General features: G+C 43.2%; 1 protein-coding gene and 1 long non-coding RNA gene across 5 annotated transcripts in view; one reads left to right on the forward strand and one right to left on the reverse strand.

The window, feature by feature from the left end:
• The window catches only part of fancl (FA complementation group L), a 14,270-nt gene extending 5,109 nt beyond the window's left edge, over nucleotides 1–9,161 (reverse strand). Inside the window, exons 1-8 of one of the 3 annotated variants that reach the window (XM_024424863.2) lie at nucleotides 9,042–9,161; nucleotides 8,782–8,903; nucleotides 8,495–8,553; nucleotides 8,145–8,205; nucleotides 7,627–7,683; nucleotides 7,401–7,498; nucleotides 2,530–2,626; nucleotides 1,481–1,549 (exon numbers count right to left, since the gene is read on the reverse strand). In XM_024424863.2, coding sequence (XP_024280631.1) covers nucleotides 1,481–1,549; nucleotides 2,530–2,626; nucleotides 7,401–7,498; nucleotides 7,627–7,683; nucleotides 8,145–8,205; nucleotides 8,495–8,553; nucleotides 8,782–8,868 — 528 coding nt within the window. In that variant the 5' untranslated portion in view covers nucleotides 8,869–8,903; nucleotides 9,042–9,161. Of the gene's footprint in view, nucleotides 1–1,480; nucleotides 1,550–2,529; nucleotides 2,627–7,400; nucleotides 7,499–7,626; nucleotides 7,684–8,144; nucleotides 8,206–8,494; nucleotides 8,554–8,781; nucleotides 8,904–8,978 lie in introns of all 3 variants that reach the window. The other 2 variants (XM_024424861.2, XM_042323572.1) reach the window with 2 other exon arrangements.
• LOC112253011 overlaps nucleotides 9,132–20,741 on the forward strand; it is a 46,320-nt gene continuing 34,710 nt past the window's right edge. Inside the window, exons 1-3 of one of the 2 annotated variants that reach the window (XR_002953920.2) lie at nucleotides 9,132–9,192; nucleotides 9,760–9,798; nucleotides 10,246–10,418. This is a non-coding gene — a long non-coding RNA (uncharacterized LOC112253011). The remainder of the gene's footprint in view (nucleotides 9,193–9,759; nucleotides 9,799–10,245; nucleotides 10,419–20,741) is intronic. The other variant, XR_002953922.2, reaches the window with a different exon arrangement.

Below are 20,741 nucleotides of genomic sequence, written 5' to 3' on the forward strand. Positions count from 1 at the left end.
TTACCTGATAGGAGTGGAGCCCGGTGTGGTCGTCTGCTACAATAGCCCATCGGTGACAAGGAACGACGAGTTGTGCATTCCGAGATGCCGTTCTGCACATCACTGTTGTACTGCACTGTTACTTGCCCTTTTGTGGCCCGCTTGTTGGCTTGCACAATTCTTCCCATTCTCCTTCGACCTCTCATCAAATAGCTGTTTCAGCCCACAGGAATGCTGCTGACTGGATGTTTTTGAGTGTGTAGCACCATTCTCTGTAAACCTTAGACACTATCATGAATAAAAAGCCCAGGAGGCCAACTGTTTCTGAGATACTGGAACTGGCGCGCCTGGCACCGACGATCATACCACGCACAGTCGCTGAGGTCACTCGTTTTGCCCATTCTTACGTTCAACCGAAAAGTAACTGAATGCCTCGATGCCTGTCTGCCTGCTTTATATAGCAAACCACAGCCACGTGACTCACTGTCTTGTAGGAGTGAACCATTTTCAATGGGAACGTGTACTTGATAAATTGGCCACTGAGTGTATATGACGAATTGTCTTGTTTTTCCTCTCTAATGTGCACACAAACTACAGTGTCTCTCTGTCCCTCTCATTCTCTCACACAAACACAGTGTGGCACATCTTGGCCCTGCAACAGAGCAGGCAATAATTACTCATTCAAATGAACATGTCAGGACAGCCGACAGACAAGCCCTTCCCCCACAACACACACACTCCTCTCACAGCACAGGAGAGATCCATCAGCTGCCCAGCAGGCAGACAGGCTCCATACGGCAGCGCTGTACTTAGCTCGTCTTCTCTGTATGGCTGCCATGTACCACACACACACACACACACACACACACACACACACACACACACACACACACACACACACACACACACACACACACACACACACACACACGTGTAGAGGGACACACCCAGCACATAGCAAGAGAACAGCTGTCAGTGTCTAGGGCTCAATATTACTGACTGTAACTGAGAAAAAAATAGGAGTTAAAAGTGTGTGAATTGCAACTGAAAAAGTGTGTTAGTGTGTATAAGTAGTAAAGAAAAATAAAATCTAAAATTAATATAGTTACATATCACAATACTATTTTTGACAAAACAACTTTGTTGTTAGGTTGCGTTAGCTAGCGCTAGTCGGCTGTACTTGCGCTACAACTCTGGTATTTTTCATCCTATAGCTTGTTATCCATATTTTTAAATAGTGAGCCAACATGTTTTCAGCACTTTCATTCCATGACTGATCAACATTTGTTTTCTCATGGCTCTCTTGTCTCTCTGCAGCAGACATAGGTGAGCAATATGTTTGGAATTTCAAATCGCAATAAAATCCCAGTATCGAATCACAATACATATAGAATCAGCACCTAAGTATCGTGATAATATTGGTCCCTGGCAATTTCCACTCCCATGTACGAGTGTGAGACAGTTGGACTGAAACAGTGTGATGTTTTTGTGTGTACAGTACCTGTGGTGTCCAAGTCATGGCCAGTGGAACAGGTAGGTCTGCGGAGCACCATGGGGCCTCTACAGGGTGCTGTGAATAGGAGGGAAACTTGCCTTAACACCCTAGAGTTGGCAAACATGTATATCAATGTCCCTGGGTACTTGACTGTTCCAATACTGTATGTACACTAAACAGGCTATAGCCTACTGGTAAATGTGTTTTTCAGGAAGTAACCCACACCCTTTCCTTACATCTCTTTTTTATGATTCCTCTCCTTCTTTCCACATATCACTTTCTCCCTGCCCCCCCCTCCTCCCTATCTCTGCATGCCAACGCCTACCTTCCACCCTCTGACTGTGCCTATGTGGGGTGACCTGGGTAGGGGAGAAGGGCGGGCGAGGCAGCTGGGCCACAGGGGGAATCCAGGCTATTTTTACACAGCGACGGGGGCAGGCAGGTGGGCACACAGGCAGGTGGGCACAGGGTGAAACCAACCACCTCCTCTGGATATCATCTGGGCCAGCTACCACCAACTTGCCATGCGGCCACCCTGCTCACTACTCCCGAACCCAGCACTGCCACCCTGCTATACTCAGAGGGAGGGGCAGGAAGGCATGGAAAGAGTGATATGCCGGCTATCGCTAACCAAGATGCAGGAGCAGTCTGTGCTAAAACTGATCTAGATGTTCTACCTTTTAAGAGGACCAACCATATGTATTTCTACTAGTTATGCCCACATGCTCTTATCTCCCTCCTCTCCTCTGCTTCTGGAGGGTTGTATCATGCAACTGTGAATCTAAAGTGGATATCTCTACACTTCCATCTCACAGGGTGTTGGAACCTCTCACGCAGACTTCAGCAAACTATGTTTGTCCTAGATATGGGACTGCTCAGAGAAGTACTGTCTTTTTAACACAAGATGGATATTTGAACGTACTGTGTAAGAGTATAACTTGGGGTTTTTCATTGACTGTTACAATGTGTGTGTTCTCACTTCAGGCTTTAGTTAGCTTAGCTGTAAGTGTACATGTGTGAACATATTAGCCTGCATAGTGTGTGTGTTCCCTTACCTTGGGCTTCAGTTTGACGGTGACGATGTGCTGTCGCCCTGAGGAGTCCTCAGCCCTCAGTCTCAGTGTGCGGAACTCTGTGTCAATGGACACCAGCCTGGGAACACACAGATATTGGTCAGTCTGGTCAGACACATACTGCATAAAGAGGTGATGCGTTCTCACACACAGACAGACTCAGAGGTGTTTAGTAGAGGGAAAGCAGGTTGCTCCCATCGTAGCCCATTAATCACACCCTCTGAGAGGCAGTAAGATGTCTAAACAGATAGAAATCCCCGTAGGTACAGCTCTAGGACCAGCTTACATTTCCCTAATCCTAACCTTAACCTTTAGCGGAGGAAATGTCAAACTGACCCTAGATCAGTTTCTAGACTCTGGGGGGTAACTTCCTCCTAGATTTCCAGTGCAGTAATGGAACTCTGCTGTGGCTGACATGGCCATATTTCTGCTGAAGATTTATGTGGTGTGGTGGTCAGTGTGCAACTTCTGAAGGCATGGAGCAGGGCAGCGTTTCTGATGGACCCGACTAGGATGATCGTAAAACTGACAAAACCACAGAAATGAGTGGAAATATGCTCGAACACACACACTGTGACCCAACACCGCACCTCACTCCTTTAATCTAGTAACACACAGAAAATGTTTCACTCACTCAATTCATCTCCCTCTTTCCCCCCTTCCCATTTCATTGCAGTGACAATCTAGCAAAAACATTTCTGCATATCAGTATCACAGCTCCATTCTTGAATCACAGTCCCATATCCTCTACTCTGCATTCACACGCGGCCTCCCGCCCCACAATAGCAGGGGCTGGCTGGCACTTGGCGCGATGGACACAGCGTGACAGTGTGATGCCCCACTGTGAAGACTGATGATAGCAGTGCAATTGGAACTACAGGAACGGAGCTGCTTAGAAAACAGGAACAGATGACACACGTGTGTTTGAGTGAGCAGTATATGGATGGAGCTAGCTGTACACAGTGGTGAAAAAGTAATTTGTTAAAGTAATGATGAGAACTGTGGTACTCCAGATATCAGTATGAAAAGTATGAGATCTGTGTAGAAAGCCAGACAGTCATGTAAAATTCCATTCACTATTACAGTGCCTTCGGAAAGTACTCAGACCCCTTGACTTTTTCCAAATTTGGTTATGTTACAGCCTTATTCTAAAATAGTTAAATAGTCCCCCCCTCATTAATATACACATAATACACCATAATGACAAAAACAGGTTTTTAGAAAAATGGAAATATGATATTTACATAAGTATTCAGACCCTTTACTCAGTACTTTGTTGAAGCACCTTTGGCAGCGATTACAGCATCAAGTCTTCTTAGGTATGACGCTACAAGCTTAGCACACCTCTATCTGGGGCGTTTCTCCCATTCTTCTCTGCAGATCCTCTCAAGGTTTGTCTGGCTCAATTTAAAGCAAATTTGTCACATGCGCCGAATACAACAGGTGAAATGCTTACTTACAAGCCTTTAACCAACAATGGAGATTTAAGAAAATACAAAAAAAGTAAGAGATAAGGATAACAAATAATTAAAGAGCAGCAGAAAAAATAACAATAGCGGGGCTATATACAGGGGGTACCGGTACAGAGTCAATGTGCGAGGGCACTGGTACTGAGGTAATGTACATGTAGGTAGAGTTATTAAAGTGACTATGCATTGATAACAGAGAGTAGCAGCAGTGTAGAAGAGGGGGGCAATGCAAATAGTCTGGTTAGCTATTTGATTAGATGTTCAGGAGTCCTATGGCTTGGGGGTAGAAGATGTTTAGAAGCCTCTTGGACCTAGACTTGGCGCTCTGGTACAGCTTACTGTGCGGTAGCAGAGAGAACAGTCTATGACTAGGGTGGCTGGAGTCTTTGATAATTTTTAGGGCCTTCCTCTGACACCGCCTGGTATAGAGCTCCCGGGTAGCAGGAAGCGTGGCCCCAGTGATGTACTGCCCCCCTGTACGCACTGCCCTCTGTAGTGCCTTGAAGTTGGAGGCTGAGCAGTTGCCATACCAGGCAGTGATGCAACCCGTCAGGATGCTCTCGATGGTGCTGGGGGAATAGGTTTTGTTGTGCCCTCTTCACGACTGTCTTGGTGTGTTTGGACCATGTTAGTTTGTTGGTGATGTGGACGCCAAGGAACTTGAAGCTCTCAACCTTCACTACTGCCCCGTCGGTGTTAATGGGGGCATGCTCGGTCCTCCTTTTCCTGAAGTCCACACTCCTCTCCTTTGTCTTGATCACGTTGAGGGAGTTTGTTGTCCTTGCACCACAGGGTCAGGTCTCTGACTTCCTCCCTATAGACTGTCTCATCGTTGTCGGTGATCAGGTCTACCACTGTTGTGTCATCGGCAAACTTAATGATGGTGTTAGTGATGTGCATGGCTGTGCAGTCATGAGTGAACAGGGACTACAGGAGGGGACTGAGCACGCACCCCTGAGGGGCCCCCGTGTTGAGGATCAGCATGGTGGATGTGTTGTTACCTACTCTTACCAACTAGGGGCAGCCTGTCAGTAAGTCCAGGATTCAGATGCAGAGGAAGGTTGGATGGGGAGCGTTGCTGCACAGCTATTTTCAGGTCTCTCCAGAGATGTTCGATCGGGTTCAATGTCCGCACTCTGGCTGGGCCACTCAAGGACATTCAGAGACATGTCCCGAAGCCACTCCTGCGTTGTCATGGCTGTGTGCTTATGATCATTGTCCTGTTGAAAGGTGAGCCTTCAACCCAGTCTGAGGTCCTGAGCGCTCTGGAGTAGGTTTTCATCAAGGATCTCTCTGTACTTCACTCCATTCATCTTTGCCTCAATCCTGATTGGTGTCCCAGTCCCTGCTGCTGAAAAACATCCACACAGCATGATGCTGCCACCACCATACTTCACCGTAGGGATGGTGCCAGGTTTCCTCCAGATGTGACACTTGAAATTCAGGCCAAATCTTGGTTTCATCAGACCCGAGAATCTTGTTTCTCATGGTCTGAGAGTCTTTAGGTGCCTTTTGGAAAACTCCAAGTGGGTGGTCATGTGCCTTTTACTGAGGAAAAGGCCTGATTGCTGCAGAGATGGTTGTCCTTCTGGAAGATTCTCCCATCTCCACAGAGCAACTGTAGAGCTCTGTCAGAGTGACCATGGGGTTCTTGGTCACCTCCCTGACCAAGGCCCTTCTCCCTCGAGTGCTCAGTTTGGCTGGGTGGCCAGCTCTAGGAAGAATGTTGGTGGTTCCAAACTTCTTCCATTTAATAATTATGTAGGCCACTGTGTTCTTGGGGACCTTCAATGCTGCAGACATTTTTTGGTAGCCTTCGCCCATATCTGTGCTTCGACAAAATCCTGTCTAGGAGCTCTACGGACAATTCCTTCGACTTTAATGCTTCGTTTTTGCTCTGTCAACTGTGGGACCTTAAATAGACAGGGGTGTGCCTTTCCAAATCATGTCCAATCAATTGAATTTACCACAGTTGGACTCAACAATAAAGTTGAAGAAACATCTCAAGGATGATCAATGGAAACAGGATGCACCAGAGCTCGATTTCAGGTCTCATGGCAAAGGGTCTGAATACTTATGTAAAAAAGGTATTTCTCTTATTTTTAATACATTTGTAAACACACACAAAAAAAAAATATATTCAATGATGCCTAGTAGACTCCTCCAAGTTAGGGAGATGTGACACCTATATCGATTACAATTAAAGCCAAATGGATGTATGGACATTAGGGGTAAAGGCAAAGTATACGGCAGGGGTGTCAAAGTCAATCCATGGAGGGCCTAGTGTCCGTGTCCCCCCCCTTCCTGTCAATTAAGATCTAGACCATCAGGTGAGGGGAGTTGTTTACTAATTAGTGACCTTAATTCATCAATCAAGTACAAGGGAGGAGCGAAAACCTGCAGACACTGCCCTCCGTGGAATGAGATTGACACGTGGTATACGGTCTTTGGGAGACCTAAAGGCAGATTGAAGAGCAATACACAAAAGGTCAAGGCAAAAACACATTCACACACCTCTTACTCCAAACGGAGAAGAAAAAAATGTATATGCCTCAAAGAGTTGTGAATATGGAATAAAGTTGTGTCTATTTAATGATGCCAAACACTTTAAAGCATGTGTTTTGGGCATAGAGGGGGCTGGAGTGGAGATACTTGACTCCATATTCCCATTCACTAACTCATGACTTCTCAAGGCAGTCTCAAGCCCATTCAAATGACCAGGCTCAACGCAAGCCTCTCTTGCCTGCACCCATCAGCAGACAAAATGAGTGAAAAGCCTGGCTATTAATGCCACTGCCAATTAAGACGTTAAACGAATCTCGAGTGCATTGAGGCCTGCTGCGTAATGCCTCTAAAGGTAATACAGTATTGAAATGACGTTCACCTCATTTCCACATAACTTCAACATCCCCCCCATTAAACCTAAGAGTAGGGTCTTCAATTAGACCAATTTGCATTTGCTAATATCATAATTGCAGCTGTAGTCATTAATAGGGAAAGTGGAAAATGAGTAGCCGAGCTAAATGGTAGCTGAGATGCATCACCAGTCACAAAGAGAAGACGGTATTGGCCCTGGCTGACATATAGCTAGACAGTGTTATTAAATGGGATCTGGCTTTAACTATAACTCAACAACAAAAAAATAAGGATGTCATTATGAGTCAGTTATTAATGCAGTATAATATTGTCCTAAGCCTTTATTTTATGGTTCAGGCTGATGGTATGGCCGCTATAGGGTAATAGTTAGTCACTGGCTGGTATAATAGAACTCAACAGGAAATAATGCAGGTCATAGTTATATTCTATGACTAGTGACAAGAGTTTTTCCTGGTCAGGTCACATGGTAAAGCTCCTGGCCCTATCCCTACTTGCCCCAGTACATACTTATCCCATCCCAGGTCCTCCATCTCAATGATGAGCTGAGAGTAGTACTGTGGAGGGGGGATGGAGCGACACTCTGGCCTGCACTTGAGGGCCACTTCCTGGAACAGAACACTTCCTGTTTACATTCAATCACCAGCATTTCAGTGCGGTATTATTTTACTGTATGTATTATGACATCAAGGAATATGTCAATATCAATCTGAAAGGTAAAAACAGATGCTCTTACCAGGACAGTCTTCAGCTCCAGAACAAAGCTGACTAGATCAGGAGAGTGATGTAATCTCTGCGAAAAGACAAAACAACAAGAGAGATCTCTGATCAGCTGGAAAATTAAATGTTACTGTAGTGTCTTCTTTCAAACCAACTTAGTAGCTGTTCAAATCAAGGCCAAAGTTGTGATTAATGGAGCCTGCCACTAGGTTTAATAATTAATGATAGCTTAAAGCCTGTGAAAATAATGAACTTTACAGCCTGGGGTGAAATATAAATCTAATCCCAATAACCCAGAGGTGACCACATAACAAATAGGGACATTTCCAAGGCAATGTTAATTATGCAGTGGAAAATATTTTTTTCAACAAGCGAATGAAACACAGCAAGTGATGGAATACATAAGTGAACATACAGTTCACTAAGCAGTCCAGTCTACCTATCCTTGAAAACATCTTCATCTGAAATGAGTTGGCCTCTCAATTCATTAGAGTTATTAAAGTGTTGGTGTGGTTAGCTTTGTTTTTTTCTTACCTGTTTTACTATGTGTCCATATCCACACAATAGCTGTTTCAACTGCCAGCAGCATTGAAGCCTGCAATGCAGAATGATATTTAGTGAATCATTGATTCCATTTGATCCAGGGGACTAGAGTGAAATATAATTAATTTGGGGTATAAAAGAGGGCAAGCAAACATGTATCATTAAGTTTGAGGCCAAGAATCCTCTGCATAAGTCTGTCTGTGTGCGTGTAGAGAAAGCAAGAAACAGATGAACAGAGAGAGGAATTGACAGACAATTTCTTGTGTCGGTCTTTCTCGGACTCTGACACACACACACACACACACACACACACATAGAATACAGGGGACTTGTAACGTTACTTAGCCAGTTTAAGTTGATGATCTGGTGGAAGCAGTATTCTTATTCTGAAGTCTCTCTCCTAAAATAAAATAGCAACAATAGTAGATAAAGTAGGTCATCAGATCTTGTTCAAACCATATTCTTCTGGCAACTTCTAAATAAACAGCTGACTGTCCAAGAATCGATGCATGCGCGCGACTACTACACAGCTAACAACGTTACAAATTATATCTAAGATACAACATTATCTTGACTTGATTGTAGCGCAAGTAACAGTTACCTAGATCAGAAACCATGTTTCTCCCACCTGAACCGTGATAAATCCATCATAGACAGTTTTCTCCTTGTTGAGTGGTAACAACAGCGGACTCTCTTTGACAAGTAAACTCTCCATTCTTGACAGTTCGAAGTCAGCTGTGTGGTGCTGGGCTAAAATAACAACATGGTTAGCTGACCATGCTAGCATGTAAACATCTCAAGTTTTCAGCTGCATACAGTACTCACGTTCGTGCCACTTGAACATTAACTAAGAATGCGTTTGAGAAAAGGTATTTCAGAAATACGTACACAAACCGATACGTTATTTTTGGTTGAGTAGCTAGCCAGCTAACTGTTTTTCCCGCAAAAAAAAACAATAAAAAAGTGTAACATACGTCACTCAGGCTTTGGTTTGAATTACAAAACTTTATTAGCCAGTGCCAACAAAGCAGTGTTTCGGGTAAGCTACTATTATTTTAAGTATTTATGCAATTTTCACTGAAAAAGTTAATTGATTAAGAAAAATGGTTATTATAAGTTATTACACATGATCAATTGCCATTCTCCATGTAAATTATTGTTGTAGCCTGTTTACAAAAATATTGAATGGTTCATGAATGTTGCTGACCAGACATAACCCTATATTAGCTTGGCCTCAAATTAAATACATGATTAAATCATGGAAATAGGCTTAACCTCACTTCTAGGATGTTCAGCTAACTGGTCCTTTTATATGAATAGCCCACAGGTAATGGACACCTTTTGATGTACAGTATAAAGAATGGAATTTCATGGTCGAAAAATGTACCAAAGCAGTAGCTAAAAGAGTCTCTGGAAGGCATAGGCCTAGTCAATGTTTTGAAATGTAGGCTAAGCAAAATGTGTGGTTATATTTACAGTGGGTATTCCTTTTTTATTCATTATAAAGACAATATGTAAGGGACTGGGATAGGTTAAGAAATAAAAGTATTTGCTTATAGTTTTGTGAAAGGATTCTCAGTTTATTCTGTTATATTCTAATCTACAGGTGACATTGCCAACCACAAATAATGTGTTCTCCTTTGAGGTAGGTATTGACATTACATCTATTTTTAGTCTAGATTACCTTGACCATAAGACAACAAAACAATCACACTGTCATGTAATGTTTCTGCCAGTATCATTCATATTCCATATATTATGAAATCCAATAAGACATCTGTCTCTGTTTCAATTTACATACGTATTGTCACAACATGTGGCATGAATCCCCTCTCCCGAATGCCAAATATGTCATTACAATTCCTATTCAAATCCAATCAAACCATGATTACTACAAACGCCACCGTATTGCCGTGCTCCTATATACAGGTTTGAGGCTTAGCTCCCTTTAAGCAAATATTTATCCCTCCAGCCAGGATGACTTTATTGCAGTTTGTGATTATATATGGGTCTGTGAGAGGAGTGTGTCAACCGTGCATGCTCCACAATGTGCCTGGAGAGATTGATGTTTTGTCATCCACCTGCTTCAAAGCTGTAAAACCCGGGAGGCAGCAGCAAACGGAGAGACCTACCCAGCCCGGGAAAAAAACAAACAAAGAGAGACCTTACTGGTGCTGTTTACACATCTGTGTGGAGGACTATCTGGGCTTGTGTGTTTTGACATCGCGCTCAAATGGCTGCACGGCTCCTGTCTCAGTGAAACGGGTGAGTGATATTCTCCTTCTCTCTCTGTCTCTCTTCATGTGCAAAGTGCAGCAGTCATGCAACACGGCTGGCTTAATAGCATTCAAAAAGAAAAAAGGCTTAAAGAATTGAGTGTTGGAGAATAGCCCAAGCCGGTGCATAGATTGTGCTCTCTCTCTCTCTTTCCCTCTCTCTGTCCTTCCTTCCGCAGCCTCCAGCGCTGGGCTCCAGCTCTGAGAGAAATGATCTATTGTGCTTTGTTTATCGCTAGCCATGGTCACTTCTCTGAAATGCAATTGGCTGGAACTACAGCGTGTGGGTCCTGCACCTAGTGTTTTTTCCTCCTCCCTCTCTTTTCCTCTCTCTGCCTCGCTCTCCCTCTCTCTCTCGCTCGTTCGTACAGATCCCTTTGAGACAAGATATGAGCAGGGGTGTCTGGTCCAACGCACTTCTCTCTCTCTGTGTGTTCTGCATTCATCTGAAATGACAATATATAGGACATATTGCTGTGCAAGAGTTGAAATGGACATAAAGACTAAATAGTAAAATAATAATGACATACCGGTAAATATAGTTTTTATTGATAAAGATGTAGGTTGTGTTTAGGTTACACTATTTCAGCTATCTTTTGAATGCTGGTGGGATTGCTGATATGACCTATATTTTATGTTACCACTTACCACAGATTTATACTTAATTTACACTTTTGTCTCACATGTCAAATGTGTGTTGCCATTCTATGTCAGCTGTTTAGAAATAATTGAAGGTATATATTATATTATGGGAACCCCCTGCCCATTACCCAGGTCTTTATCATATTATTTGAGCCAAGATCTGTTCTGCTCGAATGGCTCTTCAGACATGCACGCTAGACATTTTTTAAATTTACATCATTATAGTCAGAGTTACAAAATATTTGCAGTGTGCACCTGTTATTTTCAAGAGCGAATATATGATAGACATAATGAAAGACAAAACAAAGACTATGAAGAGTTACCTATCAAGTGTTTTTGTACTTTACCTTTGAAAAAAAGAGACTGGATGTGAGTGGTCCCACACCAGATTAGTTCCTGATTAGGCACTATGAAGGTTTGAAGTAATGAAGGGAATCAGACCCAGCCTCACTACTGACCAGGCCAGCCCAGCGTGCCAGAGTCTGGCCCCGGTCCGGATGTCTTATTTAGGCCCATTAAATAGACTCACACAGGCAAACAAGACAGACAAAAACACAGCGCTTGTTTAAAAAACAAATAGAATCAAAATCAAATGTTATTTTGAATATTCTTTGTAAAAAAAACAGGTGAAGACTAACAGTGAAATGTTTAGTTACGGGTCCTTTTTCAACAATGCAGAGTTAAAGGCAAAAAATTTAATTGCAAATAGAAATAGTGACACCAGGAATAAATATACAGTGAGTAACAAATAACAATGCAGAGTAAAATATAACATGGCTATATACAGGGAGTACCAGTACCAAATCAATGTGCAGGGGTACGAGGTAGTTGAGGTGGCTATATAGATATTTTTATTTTACCTTTATTTAACCAGGCAAGTCAGTTAAGAGTGGGTTAACTGCCTGTTCAGGGGCAGAACAACAGATTTGTACCTTGTCAGCTCGGGGATTTGAACTTGCAACCTTCCGGTTACTAGTACAACGCTCTAACCACTAGGCTACCCTGCCGCCCCTGGTGGCAGTGCTTGAATTGGGATGAAAGACGTGCTGGAGCTGTCTTTTTCCAAGTCGGTCCATTAGACTATGTTAACAGAAATTCACAAATTACATTATGCTATAGAGACCTCTGATTATACACTGTTAAGGGTTCAAAAACAATGACTATTATAATAGTCTGCCTCCTGGACCTGCCTGACCCTGACCTGATTATGTACCTCTGTCTGCCCTGAACCGAGCCTGCCTCCTGGACCTGGGTGACCCTGACCTGATCACAAACCTCTCTCTGCGTGACCCTGATCCGAGCCTGCCTGCTGGCCTGTACCTGCGTGACCCTGACCTGATTATGTACCTCTGCCTGCCCTGACCTGAGCCTGCCTGCTGGCCTGGACCTGCGTGACCCTGACCTGATTATGTACCTCTGCCTGCCCTGACCTGACCCGAGCCTGCCTGCTGGCCTGGACCTGCCTGACTCTGACCTGATCACAAACCTCTCTCTGCCTGCCCTGACCCGAGCCTGCCTGCTGGCCTGGACCTGCTTGACCCTGACCTGATTATGTACCTCTGCCTGCCCTGACCCGAGCCTGCCTGCTGGCCTGGACCTGCTTGACCCTGACCTGATTATGTACCTCTGCCTGCCCTGACCCGAGCATGCCTGCTGGCCTGGACCTGCTTGACTCTGACCTGATCACAAACTTCTCTCTGCCTGCCCTGACCCAGAGCCTGCCTGCTGGCCTGGACCTGCCTGACTCTGACCTGATCACAAACCTCTCTCTGTCTGCCCTCAATCTGCTCTTTGCCTGCCCCGTGTTTCTAATAAACCATCTGAGAACTGTACTATCCGCCTCCCGTGTCTGCATTTGGTTCATATCCGGAGTCGTGATAGTATAAGGTGCAAATAAACATGTTTCAGGGGACATCCATGCACAGCAAGTTATATTTTTAACGTTGCAACAAATACATTGCTACTGTTTAATAGACGGGAATCCAAGTTTTCCAACGGTGCAGATTTATTTAGGCTAGATTTAGTGGCGGTGGAAAGACGACGACGATATTAATGCTTAGTTAGCTATAGTTAACTAGCGAGATAACTGCTAAATGGTATGTTTTGAATTGGCTATCTAGTTAGTCTGTCATTATTTTATACATGCTGCTGATTTGTCGCGCGCTCTCTACTCGGGCAACGGCCTACTGGCATGCAACACACAAAGAAGGGTCTTTCCGATAATGGTTGATATGTATATTTATAAGTGATTGGTCATATTTAAAAGCGTAGCTTCATGAATTACATTACTTTTCATGATCTTACAAACCCTCATTTGACCATTTGGAACGGCGCATCAAGCGCATTCAGGTTGGTGTATTTTCAATCTGCACAATCTCGAACAGCCTACTGTCACGCACAGATTTACAGAGTAGCGGCAAATAAATTTGAACAAAGCGGAATCAGGAAACGAATGCCCACTCACCATTGCTATTCAATGCAGATCCCGCCTTCATTCTGCATTGATGAACCTTTTTTGCTTTATGCGTGAATCTGGGACGGTGATAGGCTACTTTGTGTTATAGAGGAGCTGGTACGCAATTACCCAAACATTTGAAATGCCGGTATGGTGCTCTGGATAGCTCCTGCACAATTCAAGCGCTGCATAAACAGTGTATTCGGAAGGTATTCAGACCTTTTGACTTTTTCCACATGTTACATTACAGCCGTATTCTAAAATTGATTAAATTGTTGTTTATCCTCATCACTCTACACACAATACTCCATCATTACAAATATTTATATATATTTTTGTATAAAATAAAAACGGAAATATCACAGTTATATAAGTACTCAGACCCTTTACTCAGTACTTTGCTGAAGCACCTTACAGCCTCAAGTCTTTTTTGGCTATGATGCTACAAGCTTGGCACACCTGTAATTGGGGAGTTTCTCCCATTCCTCTCTGCAGATACGCTCAAGCTCTGTCAGGTTGGATGGGGAGCATCACTGCACAGCTATTTTCAGGTCTCTCTAGAGATGTTTGATCGGGTTCAGGTCCGGGCTCTGGCTGCACCACTCAAGGACATTCAGATACTTGTCCCAAAGCCACTCCTGCGTTGTCTTGGCTGTGTGCTTAGGGTTATTGTCTGGTTGAAAGGTGAACCTTTTCCCCAGTGTGCTCTAGAGCAGGTTTTCATCAAGGATTTTTCTGTACTTTTTTCTGTTCATCTTTCCCTCGATCCTGACTAGTCTCCCAGCCCCTGCCTCTGAAAAACATCCCCACAGCATGATGCTGCCACCACCATGCTTCATTGAAGGGATGGCGCCAGGTTTTCTCCAGACGTGCCGTTTGGCATTCAGGCCAAAGACTTCAATCTTGGTTTCATCAGACCAGAGAATCATGTTTCTCATTGTCTGAGAGTCATTTAAGTGCCTTTTGGCAAATTCCAATCGTGCTGTCATGTGCCTTTTACTAAGGAGTGGCTTCCGTCTGGCCACTCTACCATAAAGGCCTGATTGCTGGAGTGCTGCAGACATGGTGGTACTTCTGGAAGTTTCTCCCATCTCCACAGAGGAACTCTGGAGCTCTGTCAGTGACCATGGGGTTCTTGGTCACCTCCCAGACCAAGGCCCTTCTCCCCCGATTGCTCAGTTTGGTTGGGCGGCCAGCTCTAGGAAGAGTCTTGGTGGTTCCAAACTTCTCCCATTTAAGAATGACAGAGGCCACTGTACTCGTGGGGACCTTTAATACTGCAGACATTTCTATGTACCCTTTCCCAGATCTGTGCCTTGAGACAATCCTGTCTCAGACCTCTACGGACAATTCCTTCAACCTCAAGGCTTGTTTTTTGCTCTGATATGCACTTTCAACTGTGGGACCTTATGTAGACAGGTGTGTGCCTTTCCCTATCATGTCCAATCTATTGAATTTACCACAGGTGGACTCCAATCAAGTTGTGGAAACATCTCAAGGATGATCAATGGAAACAGGATGCACCTGAGCTAAATTTCGAGTCTCATAGCAAAGATTCTGAATACGAACATAAATATTGTTATTCTGTTTTTATTTAGCATAAATTAGCAACAATTTTGAACAACCTGTTTTCGCTTTGTCTTTATGGGGTATTGTGTGTAGATTGATGAATAAAAAAAATATGTAATCAATTTTAGAATAAAGCTATAACGTAACAAAATGTGAAAAAAACATTTCTCTCCTCTCGTAGGCTTGCGTCGGTGGGCAACTTACAGCTGGGTTTTCCTTTGCAATGCGTAATAGTTTGCAAGCCCTGCTTCATCTGCCGAGTGTCAGAGCTGGCATAGTAGGATTCAATCTTAGTCTTAGTCCTGGTATTGCCGTTTTGCCTGTTTGATGGCTCATCAGAGGTCGTAGTGGGATTTCTTATAAGCATTGATATTAGTGTCCCGCTTCTTGAAAGCAGCAGCTCTAGACTTCAGCTCAGTGAGGGTGTTGCCTGTAATCCATGGCCTTTGGTTGGGGTATGTACGTACGGTCACTTTGGTGACGATCCCAGATTTTTTTCAAGTCTGTGCTAGCAAAACCATCCTGCAGTTTAGCATCTGCTTAATCAGACTATTTCTGTATTGAGTGTTCCACTGGTACTTCCTGTTTTGAGTTTTTGCTTGCAGGAAGCAGGAGGATAAAGTTATGGTCTGATTTGCCAACAGGAGGGAGAGGGAGGGCCTTGTATGTGTTTCTGTGGGTGGAGTAAAGGTGATCTAAAATGTTGTTGCCTAGTTGCACAGGTCACATGCTGGTAAAATAAAGGTAAAACAGATGTCAGTTTTCCTGCATTAAAATCATCGGCCACGAGAAACACTGCACCTGAATGTGCATTTTCTTGTTTGGTTATATCTCGTTGAGTGCGGTCTTAGAGCCAGCATCGGTTTGTGGTGGTAAATAGACAGAAACTATCTTGCCAAATAGTATGGTCTGCAGCATATCATGACTGGTATTTCAACTCAAGTCAAGCAAAAACTTGAGACTTCGTTAACAATAAAGATAGCGCACCAGCTGCTGTTAACAAAGAGACACACCCATTCTCCCTTCGTCTTACCCAAGGCTGCCGTCTGGTGTTGACAATGCGTAGAAAAACCAGAGAGATGTATATTCATGTTCTCGAATATCACAGTTTTTCAGGTTCGTTGATAGGATAGTCTTGAACAGAGCTCATCCAGTTTGTTCTCCAGTGACTGCACGTTCGCCAACAGAACAGAATCCAATGGCGGTCTGTTTGTTTGTCGACGTAGTCTCGTCAGGATGCCGCCTCGCCTGCCTCTTTTTTTCACTCTCTCTTCCTCTTTAGAGTCCCAGGGAATAGGGTCTGGTCCGTATTAAGCAGAATCTCCAGAGCTGCCAACTTGTTGAGGTAGGCATGTTCATCCAAATCGAGGTTCATGATCATTGTTCTGATGTCCAGAAGCTGTTTTCGGGCATAGGAAATGATGGTGGACGCATTATGTACACATTTTTATTAGATCAGCTTTAAAACCCCACGAAAAATAGCAAAATTGTTCAGGAGCTTTTAAGACGGCTGCTATACACTGCAGCTCCATCTTCATCTTCAAACCTCTTGATTCACTGTGAGCACTGACAGGACTGGGCAACAGTCTGAGAAATGTGTTGAGTAGCACTAAACTGCTCTCAGGACCCAACTCTGAGCCAAAGAGTCAGATGTAATGTGCTGCAGGAAGGAGGGCTGCCAAAGACTATAATATGAGCTCTGATTATCTGACATCAAATGACATGGCCGTTTTTAAAACTGCTGTTTAAGTTCTTACCTGGCAAGCTTCTTGATAAATAAGTATAAATACTTTTTCTGTGGTTTCGTGCTTTTTCTGTTTGTTCTAGCCTGTATCGTGGCATTCACCATGAAGTTTAGGAACTGAGTACATTTATGGTTTTGTTTGTGTGTTTGTTTGACTATGCACATATATATATATATATCTGTTAGTGTGGGTGTGTTTACTCTAATTTGCTGTATCACGGATGTGTGGTGATCTGAGTTGGAGCGGCGCAGAGTGAGAAGTCTTAGCCTGGATTACAGGGCTCAGAGATAGGGCTGAATCCAGCCAGCTGTCTGACATGAATTGATCGGATTAGAAAGTGTGGGTTCCTTTCCCCCACGGGGAGACCAAGCAGGTTGTGTATAATTGACTTTACTCCCTGAATGTCTTGTGGGCTAGGGAGGTCTGTCTGTCTGGGAGGGGGTTATCCCTAGGAGCCTGGCGGAGGCTTAGGAACAGATCGATATCACCAGTGTTGAGTTGCAGCAGGGAACCTACCTAAATAACAGTAGGGGGGTCTTTCCACCTCAGAAAGCACAATAAAGGAGGATATCGACACCCAGCATCTCAGATTGTTCTGAAATTGTTTCTGTAGTTAGAGACAGGTAACATTAGAGTTCCTGAAACATTATTTTGTTAAAATAGTTTTTTTTATCTCAGAGAAATTGATTGCACCCAAATTGGCCATTTTAATTTATAAGATTCAGATAATATTCAATGAATATAGTGCCCAACAAACTTTTTCCTACCAATGAGTAAGACTTGAGGAATCTAAAACGTATTCAAAAGCCACCCACGTACCTCTCATATCCCATGCCAATCCCACCCCAACAACCAGTGAACAGTATTAGTTCTCTATGTTTGACAAGTAGTATGAAGCTGTGGCTTGGAGTATTGCTTCTTCATTCTTTGTCATGTATTCCCTGTTAATATGATGATGTTTTTTCCCCTTGTTCAGATACATTTGTCATTGATGTTGCTTTCATTATTTACCATAAAGTAGTGTGAAAGTACCAGGTTTTGACTACTAGATAACACTGTTGCTGATATACCACAACACTTTTTAAAATCCATTTTGCTGGTCTCTTGTGTTTATTAAATAGATCAACATTTCCTTTGCAACTTTGTGTAGAAAACCAATAGAACTGTCTTATTATGAAAATAAATTGTGTGGTCATCCTCACAATTCAAGCCTGTCCTTCATGAAAGCATTTCAAAAAGCTTATTTCTGGCCTCCTGAGTGGCGCAGCGGTCTAAGGCACTTGTGGGGGGCTAAACGTTTTCAGGGATAAGCGAGCGGGTGTCAAGGTGTTATGAAGTGAAGCTTGGCGGGTCATGTTTTGGAAGAAGCATGACTCAACCTTTGCCTCTCCCGAGCTCATTGGGGAGTTGCAGCGATGAGACAAGATCGAAATTGGGGAGAAAAGGGGGTACAATTACAAAAACATTTAAGAGAAAATAAGCTTATTTCTCTGTTTACATCCCTGTTAGTGAGCATTTCTCCTTTGCCAAGATAGTCCATCCACACGACAGGTGTGGAATATCCAGAAAATTAAACGGCATGATCATTACACAGGTACACCTTGTGCTGGGGATAATAAAAGGCCACTCTTTGCAGTTTTTTTTGTCACACAAAACAATGCCATAGATGTTTCAGGTTTTGAGGAAGCGTGCAATTGACTTGCTGACTACAGGAATGTCCACCAGAGCTGTTGGCAGAGAGTTTAATGTTAATTTCTCTACCATAAGCAGCTTCCAACGTCATTTTAGAGAATTTGGCAGTACGTCTAACCAGCCTCACAACCGCAGACTACATGCAACCTCGCTAGCACAGGACCTCCACATCTGACTTCTTCACCTGCGGGATCGTCTGAGACCAGCTACCCAGACAGCTGATGAAACTGTGAGTTTGCACAACCAAAGAAATTCTTCTTCAAACTGTCAAAAACCGTCTTAGGGAAGCTCATCTGCGTGCTTGTCGTCCTCACCAGGGTCTTGACCTGACTGCAGTTTGGTGTGGTAACCGAATTCAGTGGGCAAATGTTCACCTTTGATGGCCACTGATACGCTGGAGAAGTGTGCTCTTCATGGATGAATCCTGGTTTCAACTGTATTGGGCAGATGACAGACAGTGTGCATGGAGACATGTGGACAAGCAGTTTGCTGATGTCAAAATTGTGAACGGAGTGCCCCATGATGATAATGGGGTTATGGTATTGGCAGGAATAAGCTACGAACAATGAACATAATTGCATTATATCAATGGCATTTGAATGCACAGAGATACTGTGGCGAGATCCTGAGGCCCATTGTTGTGCCATTCATCCGCCACCATCACCTCATGTTTCAGCACGATAAGACACGTCCCCATCTCGCAAGGATCTGTACACAATTCCTGGAAACTGAAAATGTCCCTCATACTCACCAGACATGCCACCCATTGAGCACGTTTGGGATGCTCTGGATCGCCTTGTATGACAGCCTGTTCCAATTCCCGCCAATATCCAGCAACTTCCACAGCCATTAAAGAGGAGCTGGTACGCAATTACCCAAACATTTGAAATGCCGGTATGGTGCTCTGGATAGCTCCTGCACAATTCAAGCGCTGCATAGACAGTGTATTCGGAAGGTATTCAGACCCTTTTACTTTTTCCACATGTTGTTACATTACAGCCGTATTCTAAAATTGATTAAATTGTTGTTTATCCTCATCACTCTACACACAATACTCCATCATTACAAATATTTATATATATTTTTGTATAAAATAAAAACGGAAATATCACAGTTATATAAGTACTCAGACCCTTTACTCAGTACTTTGCTGAAGCACCTTACAGCCTCAAGTCTTTTTTGGCTATGATGCTACAAGCTTGGCACACCTGTAATTGGGGAGTTTCTCCCATTCCTCTCTGCAGATACGCTCAAGCTCTGTCAGGTTGGATGGGGAGCATCACTGCACAGCTATTTTCAGGTCTCTCTAGAGATGTTTGATCGGGTTCAAGTCCGGGCTCTGGCTGCACCACTCAAGGACATTCAGATACTGGACAACATTCTACAGGCCACAATCAATAGTCTGATCAACTCTATGCGAAGGAAATGTGTCACACTGCATGATGTAAATGGTGGTCACACCAGATACTGACTGGTTTTCTGAGCCCCAACTCTTTTCTTTTACGTTTCTGTGTCCAACAGATGTGTATCTGTATTCCCAATTGTGTGTAATCTGTAGATTAGGGCCGAATGAATTAATTTCAATTGACTGATTTCCTTATATGAACTGTAACTCAAAATCTTTAAATTGTTGCGTTTATATTTTTGTTCAGTGTAATATCTAATCATATCAAGACAATTTAATAATCAAGAGGTTCCCATGTGATAAGGTGAGAAAATGCAGGGTGTGGATGTAGAAAGTCCACTTGATCTAGTGAAGTGTGCTTGTTATACAGACTGTGGAGTGTTATTGTGATGTATCCTTCACCCCATACTGTTGATTACAGTCATCTAACCAGTAGGCTACGGTAGGTTTGCCATGCCCAGTGATACAGTAGTGTTATAGTATGTATACACTTATCTTCAGTAGCACTACTGACTAAGGAAAGAAGCTTGGAAGTGTTCTTTTGTCTTTTTAAATACTATATAGCAAAATAATCACAAAGCCATTATATAAATATGAACTATACAGTGTCGGCTAACACATCAATCAAATATGTTATTTCCAACTTCATTTTCCTAATGTCTTGTAAATAGATGCACTGGTGAGAGATGTCTTTTAGATGTACTTAAAACAGAACATTCATTTATTTTTAAGTTAGTTCTGCATGCTATCCTTTTGTTTTTCTCTTTCTTAAACATCAACTTAAAGTTATCCATGGAAAGATAC

The sequence above is a fragment of the Oncorhynchus tshawytscha genome, linkage group LG06 (genome assembly GCF_018296145.1).
Source record: "Oncorhynchus tshawytscha isolate Ot180627B linkage group LG06, Otsh_v2.0, whole genome shotgun sequence".
Taxonomy (NCBI): Eukaryota; Metazoa; Chordata; class Actinopteri; order Salmoniformes; family Salmonidae; genus Oncorhynchus; species Oncorhynchus tshawytscha.